This window comes from Panthera onca, chromosome A2 (genome assembly GCF_046562875.1).
Source record: "Panthera onca isolate mPanOnc1 chromosome A2, mPanOnc1 haplotype 2, whole genome shotgun sequence".
In the NCBI taxonomy this organism is placed as follows: Eukaryota; Metazoa; Chordata; class Mammalia; order Carnivora; family Felidae; genus Panthera; species Panthera onca.
In genome coordinates, this window is record NC_138340.1 from 34,684,355 (window position 1) to 34,704,969 (window position 20,615).

Sequence of the window (20,615 nt, forward strand, 5' to 3'; positions counted from 1 at the left end):
TCAAAAGAGAAGCAGAATGTTTATGTTGCCGAAACAAACCTTTCTGTATTATACGGAAAAATCAAACTGAACGATTTGACTAAGAAACAGGATCCAATCTATCAATTATCTAGGCTCATTATTATTTATAGCCTAACGTGTAATCACAATGAGCACCTGAGAGAAAAGCATATTCCTCTTCAGCTTATCTGAGGTATAGAAGTTTGCTGCAGATTTAAATGGGACAATAACAAAAAAATGAAATTAAAAAAAAATTCTCTATAAAGATACTGGAAAGCCCTGATCTAGAATAGTAAAACTACCTGTACAAAACCCAAAGCTTAGGCTAAAACACCTTTGCACACTGGACATACAAAGCTGTTAATAAATGTCTGTACATTTTTCTCAATAGTATCATGGTTTGGGCTAAATTAACCATCTAGTTAACTTTTGTGCCAAGTATATATATTTTTCAGAGACAAAAAAAAAAATAAACACGTCAGGTTATTTGTCCTTTATTTATGCCAGAAACAACTGTGTAAAAAAACTAAATTCCCCCATCAAAATGTGATTGTCTGATTTACCAGGGAGTCTTTTAAATAAAAATAATCCTGTGTCTCAGCTGGTGAGTTCTGTTGCAATAAGGCAAGTAAATATATGTAATTATGAAGTTACCATTTTCAAAGAGGTGAGTAATCTTTTCCTTATCCACTGGTAAAACAACTTGTACTTATTACACAGCTGAGAACAAAGATTTGTCCACAAAATCCCACTAAATCAAGCCTGATTTGATTAAAACTTTCCTCATCAAGACATTTCTATTACATTGTATGTGGCAATAGAGTCTTGAAAACGTGGGTCATAAATCAGTGAGAATTATGGCAAGGATCTTGGATCTTCCAAATGGCCACATAACAACTAAGACAGACTACCTTCTTTATTTACAAGAAGTAGACACTTATAATAAAATCTGCCATCGGCTTTTGAAATGCCTGTTTTCTTGGTCATTAAAAATCTGACATTTATTTAGACTATATAGCTATATGTCAGAGTATCTGAAACTTAGCAAGTTAACAAATGTTAGCAATAATAATTATTTATTATTGCAATTCAGACTCCAGTAAAATTTTTCTACCACACTTAGTTTTTTATGGGTTGCTAAGTTTTATCACAGATGCTGGGATGACGGACATCTTTTCCCATCTCCTTTTGACTAGCTACATGATGGTGTGCGTTCGGGGAATGTGAACCAATCGGAGTATTAACACGAATAAATACAATTAAAAAATTCATCAGTTAAAATAAAAGTATAGTGTGATATCAAGTTAAATAGCAACTACACTAAAATTCTCCACAATGTTCCTGCCTCTTCGTACCACTTTATCTTGCTTGCTGTGTCAGGACAGATGAAGAGCTGCTTAATTAAGAAAAAAAGAAGGATCCGTATCATAGTCTAAGGTTGGGTAAAATATAACCGAACGCAGAGATTTGTGGGAGGAACAGATTTTGGGTTCCAACCTAGAGAAAGCTAATGGAAAATTTATATTAAGTATAAGAGAAATTCCTCAAAAGGTCCCAGAGTTAGCCACTGTTTCCTCTTGGAAGCAAGTTTTCTGTAAGCAAGACTTTCTGTAATAGGAGAGTTTTGTTTGGGTTGGTTTTTCCTTTTAACTTGGCTGTACTGTAGGAGACCAATTTCTTTCTTTCTTTCTTTCTTTCTTTCTTTCTTTCTTTCTTTCTCTCTCTCTCTCTCTCTTTCTTTCATGTTTATTTATTTATTTATTTTTCAATATATGAAGTTTATTCTCAAATTGGTTTCCATACAACACCCAGTGCTCATCCCAAAAGGTGCCCTCCTCAATACCCATCACCCACCCTCCCCTCCCTCCCACCCCCCATCAACCCTCAGTTTGTTCTGTTGTTAAGAGTCTCTTATGCTTTGGCTCTCTTCCACTATAACCTTTTTTTTTTTTCCTTCCCCTCCCCCATGGGTTTCTGTTAAGTTTCTCAGGATCCACATAAGAGTGAAACCATATGGTATCTGCCTTTCTCTGTATGGCTTATTTCACTTAGCATAACACTCTCCAGTTCCATCCACGTTGCTACAAAGGGCCATACTTCCTTCTTTCTCATTGCCACGTAGTACTCCATTGTGTATATAAACCACATTTTTTTTATCCATTCATCAGTTGATGGACATTTAGGCTCTTTCCATAATTTGGCTATTGTTGAGAGTGCTGCTATAAACATTGGGGTACAAGTGCCCCTATGCATCAGTACTCCTGTATCCCTTGGGTAAATTCCTAGCAGTGTTATTGCTGTGTCATAGGGTAGGTCTATTTTTAATTTTCTGAGGAACCTCCACACTGCTTTCCAGAGTGGCTGCACCAATTTGCATTCCCACCAACAGTGCAAGAGGGTTCCCGTTTCTCCACATCCTCTCCAGCATCTATCGTCTCCTGATTTGTTCATTTTGGCCACTCTGACTGGCGTGAGGTGATATCTGAGTGTGGTTTTGATTTGTATTTCACTGATGGGGAGCGACGTTGAGCATCTTTTCATGTGCCTGTTGGCCATCCGCATGTCTTCTTTAGAGAAGTGGCTATTCATGTTTTCTGCCCATTTCTTTAATGGGTAATTTGTTTTTCGGGTGTGGAGTTTGGTGAGCTCTTTATAGATTTTGGATACTAGCCCTTTGTCTGATATGTCATTTGCAAATATCTTTTCCCATTCTGTCCGTTGCCTTTTAGTTTTGTTGGTTGTTTCCTTTGCTGTGCAGAAGCTTTTTATCTTCATAAGGTCCCAGTAGTTCATTTTTGCTTTTAATTCCCTTGCCTTTGGGGATGTGTCAAGTAAGAGATTGCTACACCTGAGGTCAGAGAGGTCTTTTCCTGCTTTCTCCTCTAGGGTTTTGATGGTTTCCTGTCTCACATTCAGGTCCTTTATCCATTTTGAGTTTATTTTTGTGAATGCTGTGAGAAAGTGGTCTAGTTTCAATCTTCTGCATGTTCCTGTCCAGTTCTCCCAGCACCATTTGTTAAAGAGACTGTCTCTTTTCCATTGGATATTCTTTCCTGCTTTGTCAAAGATGAGTTGGCCATACGTTTGTGGGTCTAGTTCTGGGGTTTCTATTCTATTCCATTGGTCTATGTGTCTGTTTTTGTGCCAATACCATGCTGTCTTGATGATAACAGCTTTGTAGTAGAGGCTAAAGGCTGGGATTGTGATGCCTCCTGCTTTGGTCTTCTTCTTCAAAATTACTTTGGCTATTCGGGGCCTTTTGTGGATCCATATGAATTTTAAGATTGCTTGTTCTAGTTTCGAGAAGAATGCTGGTGCAATTTTGATTGGGATTACACTGAATGTATAGATAGCTTTGGGTAGTATTGACATTTTGACAGTATTTATTCTTCCAATCCATGAGCACAGAATGTTTTTCCATTTCTTTTTATCTTCTTCAATTTCCTTCATAAGCTTTCTATAGTTTTCAGCATACAGATCTTTTACATCTTTGGTTAGGTTTATTCCTAGGTATTTTATGCTTCTTGGTGCAATTGTGAATGGGATCAGTTTCTTTATTTGTCTTTCTGTTGCTTCATTGTTAGTGTATAAGAATGCAACTGATTTCTGTACATTGATTTTGTATCCTGCAACTTAGCTAAATTCATGTATCAGTTCTAGCAGACTTCTGGTGGAGTCTATCGGATTTTCCGTGTATAATATCATGTCATCTGCAAAAAGTGAAACATTAACTTCATCTTTCCCAATTCTGATGCCTTTGATTTCCTTTTGTTGTCTGATTGCTGATGCTAGAACTTCCAACACTATGTTAAAACAACAGCGGTGAGAGTGGACATCCCTGTCATATTCCTGATCTCAGGGAAAAAGCTCTCAGTTTTTCCCGATTGAGGATGATGTTAGCTGTGGGATTTTCATAAATGGCTTTTATGATGTTGAAGTATGTTCCTTCTAGTCCGACTTTTTCGGGAGTTTTTATTAAGAAAGGTTGCTGAATTTTGTCAAAGGCCTTTTCTGCATCGATTGACAGGATCATATGGTTCTTATCTTTTCTTTTATTAATGTGATGTTTCACGTTGATTGATTTGTGAATGTTGAACCAGCCCTGCATCCCAGGAATGAATCCCACTTGATCATGGTGAATAATTCTTTTTATATGCTGTTGAATTCGATTTGCTAGTATCTTATTGAGGATTTTTGCATCCATATTCATCAGGGATATTGGCCTGTAGTTCTCTTTTTTTACTGGGTCTCTCTCTGGTTTAGGAATCAAAGTAATATTGGCTTCACAGAATGAGTCTGGAAGTTTTCCTTCCCTTTCTATTTCTTGGAATAGCTTGAGAAGAATAGGTATTATCTCTGCTTTAAACGTCTGGTAGAACTCCCCTGGGAAGCCATCTGGTCCTGGACTCTAATTTGTTGGGAGATTTTTGATGACTGATTCAATTTCTTCGCTGGTTATGGGTCTGTTCAAGCTTTCTATTTCCTCCTGATTGAGTTTTGGAAGTGTGTGGGTGTTTAGGAATTTGTCCATTTCTTCCAGGTTGTCCAGTTTGTTGGCATATAATTTTTCATAGTATTCCCTGATAATTGCTTGTATCTCTGAGGGATTGGTTGTAATAATTCCATTTTCATTCATGATTTTACCTATTTGGGTCATCTCCCTTTTCTTTTTGAGAAGCCTGGCTAGAGGTTTATCAATTTTGTTTATTTTTTCAAAAAAAGAACTCTTGGTTTCATTGATCTGCTCTACAGTTTTTTTAGATTCTATATTGTTTATTTCTGCTCTGATCTTTATTATTTCTCTTCTTCTGCTGTATTTAGGTTGTCTTTGCTGTTCTGCTTCTATTTCCTTTAGGTGTGCTGTTAGATTTTGTATTTGGGATTTTTCTTGTTCCTTGAGATAGGCCTGGATTGCAATGTATTTTCCTCTCAGGACTGCCTTCGCTGCGTCCCAAAGCATTTGGATTGTTGTATTTTCATTTTCATTTGTTTCCATATATTTTTTAATTTCTTCTCTAATTGCCTGGTTGACCCATTCATTCTTTAGTAGGGTGTTCTTTAACCTCCATGCTTTTGGAGGTTTTCCAGACTTTTTCCTGTGGTTGATTTTAAGCTTCATAGCATTGTGGTCTGAAAGTATGCATGGTATGATTTCAATTCTTGTATATTTATGAAGGGCTGTTTTGTGACCCAGTATGTGATCTATCTTGGAGAATGTACCATGTGCACTCGAGAAGAAAGTATATTCTGTTGCTTTGGGATGCAGAGTTCTAAATATATCTGTCAAGTCCATCTGATCCAATGTATCATTCAGGGCCCTTGTTTCTTTATTGACCATACGTCTAGATGATCTATCCATTTCTGTAAGTGGAGTGTTAAAGTCCCCTGCAATTACCACATTCTGATCAATAAGGTTGCTTATGTTGTGAGTAATTGTTTTATATATTTGGGGGCTCCTGTATTCGGCGCATAGACATTTATAATTGTTAGCTATTCCTGATGGATAGACCCTGTGATTGTTATATAATGCCCTTCTTCATCTCTTGTTACAGCCTTTAATTTAAAGTCTAGTTTGTCTGATATAAGTATGGCTACTCCAGCTTTCTTTTGACTTCCAGTGGCATGATAAATAGTTCTCCATCCCCTCACTCTCAATCTGAAGGTGTCCTCAGGTCTAAAATGAGTCTCTTGTAGACAGCAAATAGATGGGTCTTGTTTTTTTATCCATTCTGATACCCTATGTCTTTTGGTTGGCACATTTAGTCCATTTACATTCAGTGTTATAGAAAGATATGGGTTTAGAGTCATTGTGATGTCCGTAGGTTTCATGCTTATAGCGATGTCTCTGGTACTTTGTCTCACAGGATCCCCCTTAGGATCTCTTGCAGGGCTGGTTTAGTGGTGATGAATTCCTTCAGTTTTTGTTTCTTTGGGAAGACCTTTATCTCTCCTTCTATTCTAAATGACAGACTTGCTGGATAAAGGATTCTCGGCTGCATATTTTTTCTGTTCATCACATTGAAGATCTCCTGCCATTCCTTTCTGGCCTGCCAAGTTTCAGTAGAGAGATCGGTCACGAGTCTTATAGGTCTCCCTTTATATGTTAGAGCACGTTTATCTCTAGCTGCTTTCAGAATTTTCTCTTTATCCTTGTATTTTGCCAGTTTCACTGATATGTCGTGCAGAAGATCGATTCAAGTTACGTCTGAAGGGAGTTCTCTGTGCCTCTTGGATTTCAATGCCTTTTTCCTTCCCCAGATCCGGGAAGTTCTCAGCTATTATTTCTTCAAGTACACCTTCAGCACCTTTCCCTCTCTCTTCCTCCTCTGGAATACCAATTATGCATATATTATTTCTCTTTAGTGTATCACTTAGTTCTCTAATTTTCCCCTCATACTCCTGGATTTTTTAATCTCTCTTTTTCTCAGCTTCTTCTTTTTCCATAATTTTATCTTCTAGTTCACCTATTCTCTCCTCTGCCTCTTCAATCCGAGCCATAGTTGTGTCCATTTTATTTTGCAGCTCATTGATAGCATTTTTTAGCTCCTCCTGGCTGTTCCTTAGTCCCTTGATCTCTGTAGCAAGACATTCTCTGCTGTCCTTTATACTGTTTTCAAGCCCAGCGATTAATTTTATGACTATTATTCTAAATTCACTTTCTGGTATATTGTTTAAGTCATTTTTGATCAGTTCGTTAGCTGTTGTTATTTCCTGGACGTTTTTCTGAGGGGAATTCTTCCATTTCGTCATTTTGGATAGTCCCTGGAGTGGTGCGGGACTGCGGGGCACTTCCCCTGTGCTGTCTTGAATAACTTGCGTTGGTGGGCGGGGCCACAGTCATACCTGATGTCTGCCTCCAGCCCACCGCTGAGGCCACAGTCAGACTGGTGTGTGCCTTCTCTTCCCCTCTCCTAGGGGCGGGATTCACTGTGGGGTGGCGTGGCCCGTCTGGGCTACCAGGCTTGTGGTGCTGGGAATCTGGCGTATTAGCTGGGGTGGATCAGCAAAGTGCACAGGGGCGGGAGGGGCAGGCTCAGCTCACTTTTCCTTCGGAGATCCGCTTCGGGAGGGGCCCTGCGGCACCGGGAGGGAGTCAGACCCACTGGGGGGATGGATCCGCAGAGGCACAGCGTTGGGTGTTTGCTTGGAGCGAGCAAGTTCCCTGGCAGGAACTGGTTCCCTTTGGGATTTTGGCTGGGGGTTGGGCGAGGGAGATGGCACTGGCGAGCGCCTTTGTTCCCTGCCAAGCTGAGCTCTGTCGTCCGCCGCTCAACAACTCTCCCTCCCGTTGTCTTCCAGCCCTCCCGTTCTCTGAGTAGAGCTGTTAGCTTATAACCTTCCAGATGTCAAGTCCCTCTTGCTGTCGGAACACACTCCGTCCGGCCCCTCTGCTTTTGCAAGGCAGACTCGGGGGCTCTGCTTGGCCGGCGGGCCGCCCCTCCGCCCCGGCTCCCTCCCGCCAGTCCGTGGAGCGCACACCGCCTCGCCGCCCTTCCTACCCTCTTCCGTGGGCTTCTCGTCTGCGCTTGGCTCCGGAGACTCCGTTCTGCTAGTCTTCTGGCGGTTTTCTGGGTTATTTAGGCAGGTGTGGGTGGAATCTAAGTGATCAGCAGGACGCGCAGTGAGCCCAGCATCCTCCTATGCTGCCATCTTCCCAGGATCCTCCAATGTTTATTTATTTTTGAGAGAGAGCAAGAGAGAGAGCACAAGCAGGGAAGGGGCAGAGAGAAATGGAGACACAGAATCCAAAGCAGGCTCCAGGCTCTGAGCTGTCAGGAGAGACTGACGCGGGGCTCAAACTCACGAAGTGTGAGATCATGACCTGAGCTGAAGTCAGACGCTTAACTGAGTCACCCAGGTGCCCCTGCAGGAGACCAATTTCTCATGCAGCCAGATCTGAGCGTGGTTTACTGGAGGACTTCAACATGGGTTGACTTGCCCATTTTTCTATGACATTTCTCCTTGGGTCATTCCCCGTATTCCTCCATGTCTACCTCGAAACGTGCTCCATCTGACACTGTACAGGGTCATCTCAACCAAGGATGACAATACCCCTGTGCCACATCTGCCTCCGTTCTCACTGGTTTCCACTTCGGACTTTCCCAGGTCAGTCAACCATGCCTCCATGGTTGCCACCATTGTCAGTCACTATTTAAAACCCAAGTTTCCTTTTTATCCCCTCTCATTTCACTTTTCCTTCCTTCCTTCCTTCCTTCCTTCCTTCCTTCCTTCCTCCCTCCCTCCCTTCTTTCCTTCCTTCCTTCCTTTCTCTCTCTCTCTCTTTCTCTCTTTTCCTTCCTTCCTTCCTTCCTTTCAAGTAGGCTCCTTGCCCAGCATAGAACCCTGAGTGGGTCTTGAATTTATGCCCCTGAGATCAAGACCCAAGCTGAGATCAAGAGTCAGACACCTAACCAACTAAGTCACCCAGGCACCCCCTCAGTTCCACTTCTATCTCTGCCATTGTCTACTCTACTTTTACCTCTATGTGACAATCCTGCTTGGGTTTTAGATACTACCTAATGTTGTAGACTCTAGCTATTGACATGATTTTTCCACTTTTTTTTTAATGTTTATTTATTTTTAAGAGAGAGAGAAAGAGAGAGAGAGAGAGAGAGAGAGCATGAGCGGGGAAGGGGCAGAGAGAGAGGGATACACAGAATCTGAAGGAGGCTCCAGGCTCTGAGTTGTCAGCACAGAGCCTGACGTGGGGCTCAAACTCATGAACTGTGAGATCATGACATGAGCGGAAGTCGGACACTTGATCAACGGAGCCACCCTGGCGCCCCACCCCACTTGGTTTTTTTAGCCATGACATATTGCTGCAAAGCCATTCCTCTCTCCAGGACAGCCTCCTGATCTATCCAGGTCCTAGGCTGCAGGTTTTACCACTATTATGGTCCCAGTAGCAGCTGCCAAGTATGGAACAGATCTGATGAGTTGCTCCTGATCGTTTACCAAATTCCCTCCCCCTTCCTTTCCAGGGATTCAAATCTTATTTCAACTTATGCTCAACTTGGAAAGTCTGCTTTTATGATATTTCTCTGCTGACTCACATCTCTAAATGTGCTATAATTATAGTAGTCAATGTTGAGTAAGCTTAAAGAAAGGAGTATGCCAAAGAAAGTGGGCTGAGATACACAGGCACTCAGCTTAATGGACACATATTTTACAGAAGTCTACATTCCTTTCACATAAAGAGAACTGGCTTGGTTTTTATTTATAGTTCTTTTTTATGGGGACTTTATGGGTAAAACCATCACCAATATTCTGCATTTTGTTATCTATGAATAGTGAGGAGAGCTCGGTTAAAGTAGAATTCTTCATCTTTCTCTTATTTATTATGTAGGACGAACACAATTTGGGGACAGGTTTGCTCTTGGTGTGGGGCTGCTGGTTTTCAAGAAATCACATATGGTAAAATATCGCTGTCCTTGGTACAAACCATGTTGAGCGTGAGAGGCATTTTTCACACGAGAGACTAATTCCTACAAGAGGAAGAAAAGAACACCAGCTAGGACTCCAGAAATGTCAAAATCTTGCCTGCTTTTCTCTCTTGATAAAAGGCCCTCGATGCTTATTATGGGATAGGGGGCATCACAGTGAAGAAGAGTAGTCACAAAGAAGGTCACCATGGATATTTTTAGCCTATGTAAATTTGGGGGACAGTATGCTTTTTGAGTTCACCTTGAATCATCACATATGATTCTCCATGATACAGTGGGCGTTGCAAGGTATCAGTATTTGCAAAGATTCCACTGGCCAAGCTGATGGCTCTCTGGGATGCCCCAATAGCTACTGCTACTAAGATAGAAGCAGAGTCTATTGGGGCAAACACCTGTTAACATTTTGTATATATTATCTGTACTGTTAATTTTTTCTTTTTTCTCTTTGTTGTATTTTTGCTTATCTAGTAACTGACAGAGTTTTTTTACACTTCTATACATCCTAATGTCTAAAGCGCAATGACCTGCACATAGTATTTATTAATTAATCAATTAAAAAAAACACGAGCATATATTTTGGAAGCACCATAACTTAAAAGATGCACATCTGATTGTCTAACAAACAGAAACTTCCAGCTTCTTCCTAGGAGCTCAGATAGACATCTGATAACAGCCAACAAAGACTATTGGGGAGAAAATGCTGGAAGTGGTACTTTTCATATTTTAGCATGTGTATTAATCAGATACACACAATAAGGATATGTTAAAGGATGGGGATCATTTAATACTTCTGGAACAATAGTGCAGGGTGAAAATAAAAGAAGGGCTCCTTCAGAAAAAAAGTAAACAGTAAAGTGGAGTAACCTTCATTTCTATGAATGTACTCGTGACTAATAATTAGGGGCCTCTGCTGACCATACAGGCATGGTGAGCATCACTAGAAAGAATGAGCCCGCCCTAGTATACACTCATTTCTAGTCATTTCCAAGGAACAGACATGAGTCTAATCTGCTTGTAGAGACTTGCTCCCCTTTAAAAACACAAGGAGAGCTAACTTCTAGAACCTGAGGGTCAGTGGTCACTCGAACCCTGAAAACAGTGTGACATCAACATTTTAACCAGAATTATACCGACACTGACGCACCCACTAACTTCTTGGTCAATTTTCTTTTCACTGCAGCCTTGCCACTAATTTTCCTTTTATTGAAATTACTTTTATAGGGGTCAATTATGTCACATTTACATTTTTAAGAAGATGTAATTCACTCGTATGTTTTAATGTCCATATTAAACTCTGCCAACTGGCACTCCAGCTATTTCCATTTTTTTTTTGGGGGGGGGGGAATCATACTTCTTTCAAGTCCATATGGTACAGATCTACACTTGTGCGGCAGAGAGGCTCAGGGTGAAAGGAGAGTGGCAGAGAGCGAGAGAAAAAAGAAACAGAAAGAAGTAAACAGAAAAAACAAACAAACAAACAAACAAAAGCCAAGCTGCAGCTCTTCTGGAATCTTGACCTCAAAGGACAGGGATACAGAACAGGGTCAAAAACTCCCAGGACTTTATCTTGAAGGGAAGGACCTGAGGTCTCTAGGGAATTACGGCACCAGCTCCGAACTTGAGGAAAAGGAGCTGTCTCAAGAATAGTACCGCAGAAATTTACCCAGAAGGCAGCTGGATCACTGTAATCTGAATATGCTGATCAGCTGGTTGGACCTTCTGCGTAGTTCTCACATTAAAGTCCTTCTTTTGCTTCTCTCCTACAGCAGTTTTCAAAGTGTGGTCCACAGAACCTTGGGGAAGTTCCTGATATAAAACTATTCCACAACAACAACAACAACAACAACGATACTCTGTTGGGATTTGCACTGATGAAGCAAAACAAGGGAGGGTGAAACTAGCAGCACATTACTGTGGAATCAGAGTCCTGGAACCAAGCTGTACTGACAGTCACTGTTTTCACCACCACATACTTGTAGTAAAAAGTTGCCACTTTCAGGTAAGAGTGTTCTTGGTGTTCTTGGTGAACAGTAAAAGAATATTAACTTATGTTTTTTTAGAGAGAGAGAGAGAGAGAGAGAGAGGGAAAGGGAGAGGAAGAGCACCAGCAGGGTAGAGGGGCAGAGGGTGGGAGAGAGGGAATCTTAGCCTGGAGCCTGATACGGGGCTTGATCCCACGACATGGGGATCATGACCTGAGCTGAAATCAAGAGTTGCATGCTCAACCAACTGAGCCACCCAGGTGCCCTTTTCAAGAATATTAATTTTATTAAATATCAAGTCTTGAGCACAGGTCTCTTGAATACTCTGTGACCAAACGGCAAACGCACAGAGAGCAAGTCTGGGGCATCCTGAACTCTGGTGGCTCTTCTGAAACAATGCGTTTGTGCAGCTGTCTGAGTAGCAAGCGAAACCACCTGATTTTCCATGGAATATTCTATTTTCTTGGAAGAATGACGGACACACTATGGTCATCCTGACTTCATGATGTGGTGGAAATTTTCTCAACTATGAGTGAAGTGAGGCTATCACTTTGAGGAAAGCAACTGACCGTTGTGTGGCTGATGATAAAATTTATGCTTTAAAGTGAAAATTAGATTTCTGGAAAAGTTGCATCTACCACTCTTGACAACATGCCAATATTTAGACGTCTTTCCAATGAGGATGCTGTGATATGAACAAATGTGAACTTTTTGATAGTGTATGTTGAAATGTGCCAAACTTTGGAAGATCTACATAATCTAATATTTTGCATACCGAACAGTGCAGGATATACATGTATAAAATGCATCTAATGTGCAAGACAGATCAATGGATTTTAATATAAGAGTATCAAAAGCCCACTGAAATAGTGTCAAGTTTCGCCTAAAACTAATCTTTAAAAAGAAACTACTACCTATTAACTTTAGTGTCATGCCAATGAAGAAAATTCACAATTATATGAAATGGTTATTAGGAAACCCCCCCATTTTCCAAATAAACATCTCTAAGAAGTCACATTTTTTCAGGCACTTCAACCAAAACAACATATTGCAACAGCTACTATGCAGGAGCCAATAGTAAGCCAGATGCTAAAGGGATTTGTAAAAAGTAAAACAGTCCTGCCATTCTCACTAAAAATTTTAAAAGATATTTTTTATAAAATATATAGCATCTATATTTATACACAAAATAACAGAACACAAAAAAATGTTTAAAAAGAAGTGTTTAAAAAGTTCCAATTAGTTTTACCTCTTACCAAATTAATTTGTTAATTCAATAATTTAATTAGTTAATTAGTTAATACCAACAGTTATAACCCAGAATAAACCTTGTGCTCTTTAGGGTCCTCGATTTTAACAAGTAAAGGAGTCCTGAGACCAAAAGGCTCAACAAGCAGTGCTCCCCCAGGATGAATGATTCTGGGAGCAGCCTTTCTCAGTGTGTTTTTTCCCAAAGCACTCCTCTCATGAAAGGATTCAAAATAAAACGGCTCCCCACTGGAATGAGTATGGAAAATCTGGAGAATCATAACGTATGCCATTCTTGGAGACTTGCAGTCCTTGCTACCCTGATAGAGACTCGGAGAAGCACTGCTGTACAGCATCTGTTTCACCTTATTTAATCCAGGGTTTCTTCACATTGTCCTAGGAAGATTGTGAGTGCAAAACACGCTGGTCACCCAGTCTTGGAGAAGGGGTACGGGCGCTGTGGAAATCGACTGTAACTCACCTTCCAGCCGGACCACCAAGGGCACCTTGAGTTCCAGCTCCCGACAGGCTTTGGTGATGCCGTTGGCAATAATGGCACAGTTGACGATCCCACCAAAAATATTGACAAGGATGGCTTCCACCTGAAATCAAAAACAGGAAGGTGCCCGTCAAAACAGTGCTAGCTGACATTAGCATTAAGACTCCTTGCTGTTGTTGTTTTAACACAGATTATAAACTATAAGACAGAAGGCCCACAAGATGTTAAGAAAGTCAAAATTTAGTACTGAATTAGTAAAGGTCAAGACACACCATTACCATATGAACCCCTATTCTTCTATCACTCACTTCTCTGAACTCAAAATGAAATCAATCCCCACACATTTATTATATACTCTCTTCTGGTTTTCTTGTGTTGTTGTCTAGAACTGTTTCCGGATGAGTAGGGTCATTTAAAATCTCATGCACTTATTTCTTTTCCCTCCATGATTTATACTCAAATTTTTATCTGTCATGGTACCTTATGGGATATTTCAAAACTAAGAGCCAATTATTTGTTGTTTTGTACTAGCAGGTAAGATTCAAGCTTTTCCATGCTTCCTTAATACCTCTTTGATATGCTAAAGGTACAGTCTCAAAAACCAGAGATAGTTTAATTATCTCAGATAACAACCTTTTTCATTTAAAAAAAAAAAAGAGCCCCAGAAGAATGAGATACAAGCTCATACCACAAGTAAGAATCGGAGGAAAGTCAAACCATAACTGGAATTTTTCAGAAATGTAAATTTAAACTGATTATGTTAACCTGTTTGTACACATTCCATATTCAAAGGCATGCGGGCAAAAAAAAAAAAAAAAAAAAAAATAGACTTATCCTGACTTGATAAATAGGTTTAAGAAAATCCTGTATAATTAACATGAAGAACAAGATAATGAAGAGAATTCATTACCTAGACTAATTGATAACACCCAGAGAAAAAGGCTATTCATCACACTGGAGGCATCAAAATTCCAACAATGTCATCACAATTAAATTAGGGTACACTAAAGCATATATATGTGTGATGCATGCCATTTTCAAATCCTGTCATCTAAATATGCTAAATTTACTACACAAAACATATCGGGAAAGACTGCCTGGTATTTGTTCAGCACTTCACTGTTTTAGAAAGTGCCCGTTACATGAACCCTCATTTAAAATTTTTATTCTTGCCCAAACCCTATTCGGTAAGTAAAGTGAGGGTGAGCCCTCTGTAGCTGATAAAGCTCCACAGAGAATTCATGAGGTTACACAGCTCACATGTAGCAGTGGTGAGGCTCGAAGTCAGCTCTCTAGCTTGCCTGCTGATTCTTCATGCATGTCAAATCTCTGAACTTGAATCTTGCAAGCGGTATATACCCTGTCCCGAACACAGTTTCCTGCTCTAAAAAATGGGACTAACAGTACCTTGTCTGTAAGGTTGTTGGAAGGCCTAAATGAGGTAATACACGTAAACCACTTAGTACATGCCTGCAAAGTACTCAAAGGATACTTATATATGCATTTATTTGCAACAAGCCATGATGAAAATGGACAGGTTACCTAGATAGCATGTAAGAAATAAGAAAGCCTCGTTCAGTACACTACAGCTATGCTGAATTAGAATATAATGGAAACGCAAACTTACGGAAGTCCAATCAAAAGGTAACGTCTTATGAATAAAATAAATGACCAATATTTTTTCAAACCAATTAGAGGTTGGGGCCACTCCCCAAACAGAAATCTCCCATTAACATTCACAGCAGGCTGACTGGTAAGCAGAAGCCTGCTTTCTAATGACAGCTATTAAATGCTGTTAGCACTGAGGCTTCGTACAGAAGTAGTTTCCAAATAGCTGTGGGATGGAGAGGAACTTGCCAAAACAATGAAATAAAAAACACTCAAGAGCAATAATGACTCCACGGGGTCCAAGAGAGAAACTTAGTAACTGCTGAGGCTCACTGAGGTTTGTGTAAGGAAAACTAGGCTTTTCTGGTAAAGCACACGTTGGCACCTGTAGACCTCTGCCATGTTTCAACCTATACGTTCTTTAAGGATGAATTCAGAGGTCAAAAAGTTCTAGGTGAACTTCTCCTGCCTCATTAGGTTAGGGTGAATTGATCAGTTTCACTCATCTTTACAGAGTAGTTATATCGCACACAACAAACTTATGTGAATTCACCTAAATAGGTAGGAGGTGGGGAGCAAGAAAAGATACCCATGACCTCCTGTCTCAGTGCTATTGAGGAGGTGCATGCCCTGCAGGGAGTGTCCATGTGAGCTCTGGATTGGCGTGTCAATATCTCACAGTGTTTAGTGAGCATCTGGTATTACAAATAGATACACTTTAAAAATACATACTCTTCATTTAACAACTTGTAGCTAAAAGTAAGCCAACCATGTGGACCGGTACAGACCCCAGGAAAATGCCCTCTTTTCCAACAGTGGAGGAATGATTAATCACCCCTGTTCCACTCACTGAGAAATGGACTATTGTTCTCTACTGTAGTTTATTCACCTCTCATCCTGCAACTGCACTCCTAGCAAAGAAGGGTCACCTTTGTGCTCCTCTACAACCGGGGCCATGGGTTTTTTCCATCAGCAGCTAGCACAATCCATGTCGTAGCATAATCATCAAATAAATGGTGGTTTCAAGAGTGAATGAATTAACTTCAATAGATGCTTCATGACCATCATCCTTATACTGGGTACAGAGTTAAGTGCTTAGGATGTGGACATGAATAAGGTTATGTTCCCTGTCCTCAAGGAATTCAGAGACTAGTTTGAGAGCCAGACCAGTAAGTAACCTGGTGATTACAATCCACAGTTAATAGACGCCTTGCAGAGCTAAGGTGAGGGGAAGGCAAAGCCAGTGATGCAGACTGCTGCTACTCAAGAGGCTTTCTGAGAAACCTCTTGTTACAGTCAGCAAAGAAAAGGAAAGAGTAGGAACTCAGGTGAAAGGGAGCAGCCATGACGAAGGCAGAGCAAACACCCCACTTAGTTCGTTCGGGACCTACAGATTAAATGGGGATGGAGTTGCAGGTGCCAGAGGTCCAGGGTGAGTACTTGGTTCTTTTTGCTTATTCCTTCTCTTTCCAGAGCTCGGTGAAGGCAAGGTGTCTGAAAGCAGCCTTTCATGAAAGTAGCGAATGTTGAGATGAGAAGTATAGCCCACGTGAGAGGGGTGGAGGAGAGAGAGAGAAAGATCAGGAATATAAAAAAGGAGGGGCGCCCGGGTGGCTCAGTCAGTTGGGCGTCCGACTTCGGCTCAGGTCATGATCTCATGGTTTATGAGTTCAAGCCCTGCATCAGACTCTGTGCTGACAGCTCAGAGCCTGGATTCCGCTTCAGATTCTGCGTTTCCCCTTCTCTGTGCCCCTCCCCTGATCACATTATCTCTGTCTCTCAAAATGAATAAATGTTAAAAAAAATGTAAAAATGAGAGAAAGGGAAAGAAAGCAATGAGAAACAAAGAAAGACAAAGAGTTTGACCTATACTAACAAGTCAGGACTTTTAAAAGAACGACAAGACACAGAAGTACACAGACTGCTTAGCTCAGGGAAAGGTGACTGCTTAGAAGATGTGCCTTGCCATACAGCACAGCGAGCAAGATCACCCGCAGGGGTGGTGGAAGACCCCAGTCCACGAGAGATGATGCCATTCTCTTCCACTATATAGCAATTTGCTGCAGTCATGCACTTTAATGGAAATCTCATTTAAAGTTTCACTCTGGACCGATTTCTATAATTAACTACTGCAATCCGCAATCTCAAACTGAGAATGAAATTAAGACACTCTGCAAAGGAAAGCCTTGTGACATCACTGTTATTATTTAGCATGTATAAAGCATGTCCCATTTTCCACGTGTCCGTCACGTGTCCATTCGTTATGACAACCACTAATTGTTCCATGACAATAGCAATAGCAACTTTAAGTAGTCTTTTGTTTTGTTTTCCTGGCAAAGAGAAAGCTAAAAAAAAAAAAAAAAAAGGCAGCGGTTAGGTCTATTTAAGTATCAAGAGATTTTCCCGGAAGATTCCTAAGTGCTTTCACCAACAGGCTTCTCCGAATTCTCAGGTGAGAATTACAAGGGTTGCTATTTACTGTTTCACAAAAGTAAAGATCATCTAGTGAGGCAGTTATGGTGCCAGATGCACGGCGCAGGTCCCCGGCCCCCAGACAGCTACTCCCACGGCAAGGTCTGCGGCGGCTGCTGGCAGCTGTGCAGGTGGTCAGGGGGTCCAAATGCAGGGCTTTCAAATGTCTCTGTGTGTCTGGCTTTGCAAGATACCCTCTGCCTGCATATTTGAGTCCACAATTAAAAGTAAAGAATGAACTTCAAAAGAAGAAAAGCGATATAGCCGTTGGTATTTATCAAGCTTCTTTCAACCCCATATAAACAAAGAAACCAACAGAATCACAGACTAAAACCCTTTTTTGGCAACATAATCTCTTTGAGGATCTGATGAAATGAGGGAACTTCAAGCTCCTCAACTCACACACACGCTAAAGTTTTTGGGGGTAATTTTAGATAAGTCCTGTGACCAGACTCTCCTTTAGGATTTGGTCTCAAAGGCAGATAATGACAAAGGATAACATGTAGTCTGTGTGTGTAGGATAGGGGTACAAGTTTCGGCGGAATTGTGAGTTCTTTGCAACTATTATAAAATGCTATGTGAATGTATACTTTTCTGGAAGAAGTGTCCATAAGAATTAAAACTAATAATAATTACAAAGAACAAGAGCTAATGTTTACCAGGCATTTAGCAGATGGTAGACAGGATTCTAATTATTTTACATGTATTAACATGTTTAACAAATGAGTAGTATATGAGGTGGGGATAACCATTTTCCCCACCTGAGGCTCATGTACCCGGAGCCTGAGAAGTTGAGTGGTGGGAAATGAGATGGACCACCCCCGGTTGGGATCAAATCATGCAGAGTCTTAACAGAGTAAACATCATGAATAGGAGTCTGAGAAGCCTTTGGTTTCAAGGCACCTGCACAGAATTCAGGGACAGTGGAAAGGGAATTAGCATTGATTCAGCAACCATATTAAGTTATGTGATAGGTTTAATGACCTCCATTTTATGAGCTGACTGAGGCTCAGAGAGTTTAGGGTCTCCTAGCTGTTAAGAGGTCCCAAGTTCAAACCACGGTCTGTTTCACCACACTACACGCAGGGTTGTCTGGAACAGGTAACACTGACACATACCATACACGTTGGGGCTGGCAAACTTATTCCCTTAAGGGACAGTAAGTATTTTAGGCTTTGTAGATCAGTCTGTGTCCCAACTACTCAACTCTGCCACTGTAGCATGCAAGCTGTCCCAGACAATATATAAATGAATAAGTGTGGCTGTGTTCCAATAAAACTTTATTTACAAAAACAAGTGGGTCGGATTTGCCCTGTAGGCCAAAGTTTGTCACCTTCTGACACAGACATGATTTGATTTGTGGTTAGCCTCAAGTCCACTGCAACCACCACCTCTCCTTTGCGTCATTTGAAATCTCTTTGATAGAACTTTTCACAATGTAAGTCCTCTTCCTTTGGCTCACCATTTTCTTGCCATCACTGTAGCAGTAGCTGATTAAATAAATGTGCCCATGCCAACGTTAATATCATTTCCCTGAAACAAAGTCTGTACCTTTCACAAGTCCATAAAATGTCTTGAATGCCTTTTCTTTATTCTCTTGTTAACATTCTCTTGCTAACTCTCTTTCTACCATTGGCTGGAAGCGAACAAATCGCCTTCACCAATAAGCAAGCCATTTTGTAACGGTGATTGCAAATGCTGAAGTACTGGCTGCATTTAAAACACATGGTAATATCTACAATAAGCACAGTCGGTGCGACCAGTGGGTTTTGCCTCTGCTTATTCTAATTCAGCATGCTAATGTGGTCTCGTTACAGTAGGCAAGACTGATAAAAATCAAGCAAGCATGTTTATATTAGGCAAGATAAGGGCATTTTTTAAATCACAAGTTACTTTAATTCCAAATGTTGTTGCTCTTGTTTAAGCATCTGTTTCTGTTAAACTGCTTTTCTCTTTTTTGTTGTTGTTTTTATTTTCCTGCTGAATTCTAATCATGCCTTCTAATCCATTGGCAGCCAACGAAGGAAAATAAACGGTGAAGGAAATTAGATGCAGCTTGGATAATTGATGTTTGTATGCCTGCCTTTAATAAAAATACTCCGCTAAATTAGAGGGGAGTCTAAATGGATTCAGTCAATAAGGAAGTGATTCAGGTGAGGAATTCAATCTTGGGTTTTGTTGTAAACTTATAAATAAGGCGACTGCTCAGTTCAACTGGGATGAGCTGCTCTGGCTTGCTTTTCTACTTTTGGTTTGTTCTTGGAATTTCAAATTATGTTCTTTTGTGAAAATTTGTGCACTAGGATTGCTGGGTTAAAGCAAATGATACACCCTCCAAATCCCAATGAATGGCATGAGAACAAGAGTATCTCTTGAAAAACTCACCCTCTCACTCTGCCCTTTTAATTTCTTCCATTTCTTAGTAAGTTTACACAACACAGCCTGAATAATCTCAGAGTCAAAAGAAATATCTTTATATACCACCCTTAATATCAAACATTTGGCATTTTTAATTACTCATTCAAGATAAACCCAACCATTTTATTCCAACCCTGGAATCAGTTATTCCAAAACTGATAGCATAGAAATAGCATCTGTAGATAAACAGTATCTGGATGGAGAGCCAAGTTTCCATTGAGCGTGACCTCTGAGAACAGCCAGAATAAACGGAGGGAAATGTCTGATTTGTCCTTGATTTATTCTTCTCTTCCTTAATTCCTTCCTAGTTATATCCTGCAATCTTCTCCTCACTAAAATAAGTAAAATGGTATGGAGGATGAATATGTATTGCATGTTGATTTTCCTAGGTGCTAGTAATCACATACTACCACTGCCCCAGTAAGTAAGCTGAGGCTCAAAGAGCTTAAAATCACTTGTTCAAGGGCACAGAGCTAGGAAACAATGGAGGCATGATTTGGACCAAGTCAGTCTTACTTCAAAGTTCATGGCCTTTCTATTCCTCCCAGCTGTCTCTCTATAGCCAGTGACTTCCACGATTAGTCCAAAGCCCCAACACTACTTTGGCTCTATTCTAAACTTCAAGGGCACATTTCTGAGTCCTATATTCTGGTACCCATGTATTTCTTGCTTCCAAATCCCAAAGCCTTATTAAAATGGATCAGAGGGAAGAGATCTTTACAGTTTTCTGGAGCAACGGGTTTCAGTTCTTTACTATCCAATGTTTCCTGTTCACAGTTAAAGAGCTGTCCAGAGCTTGCTGTCTGCAATCCTTAGATGGGATAGCAGAGTGATGATGATGGTGTAAGAGTGGATCCTGGCCCTCAAAATTTAGAGTCTCTCCTGAAACAAACAGATGTCCCTATAAGACCTCTCTCTGTAGACTGATAAGTCTTCTTGTCATTT

General features: G+C 40.7%; 1 protein-coding gene and 1 long non-coding RNA gene across 3 annotated transcripts in view; one reads left to right on the forward strand and one right to left on the reverse strand.

Annotated features, from left to right (window-relative positions):
* The window catches only part of SUCLG2 (succinate-CoA ligase GDP-forming subunit beta), a 273,677-nt gene that overhangs the window by 14,165 nt on the left and 238,897 nt on the right, over positions 1-20,615 (reverse strand). For both annotated transcript variants that reach the window (XM_060631535.3, XM_078442840.2), the window contains exon 10: positions 13,155-13,275. In XM_060631535.3, the coding sequence (XP_060487518.2) occupies positions 13,155-13,275 (121 nt within the window). The remainder of the gene's footprint in view (positions 1-13,154; positions 13,276-20,615) is intronic.
* Positions 9,679-19,355, forward strand: LOC132678736 (uncharacterized). Its single transcript, XR_009609791.1, has 4 exons — positions 9,679-9,731; positions 11,210-11,442; positions 16,077-16,212; positions 19,268-19,355. It is a non-coding gene; the product is annotated as an uncharacterized LOC132678736 (long non-coding RNA).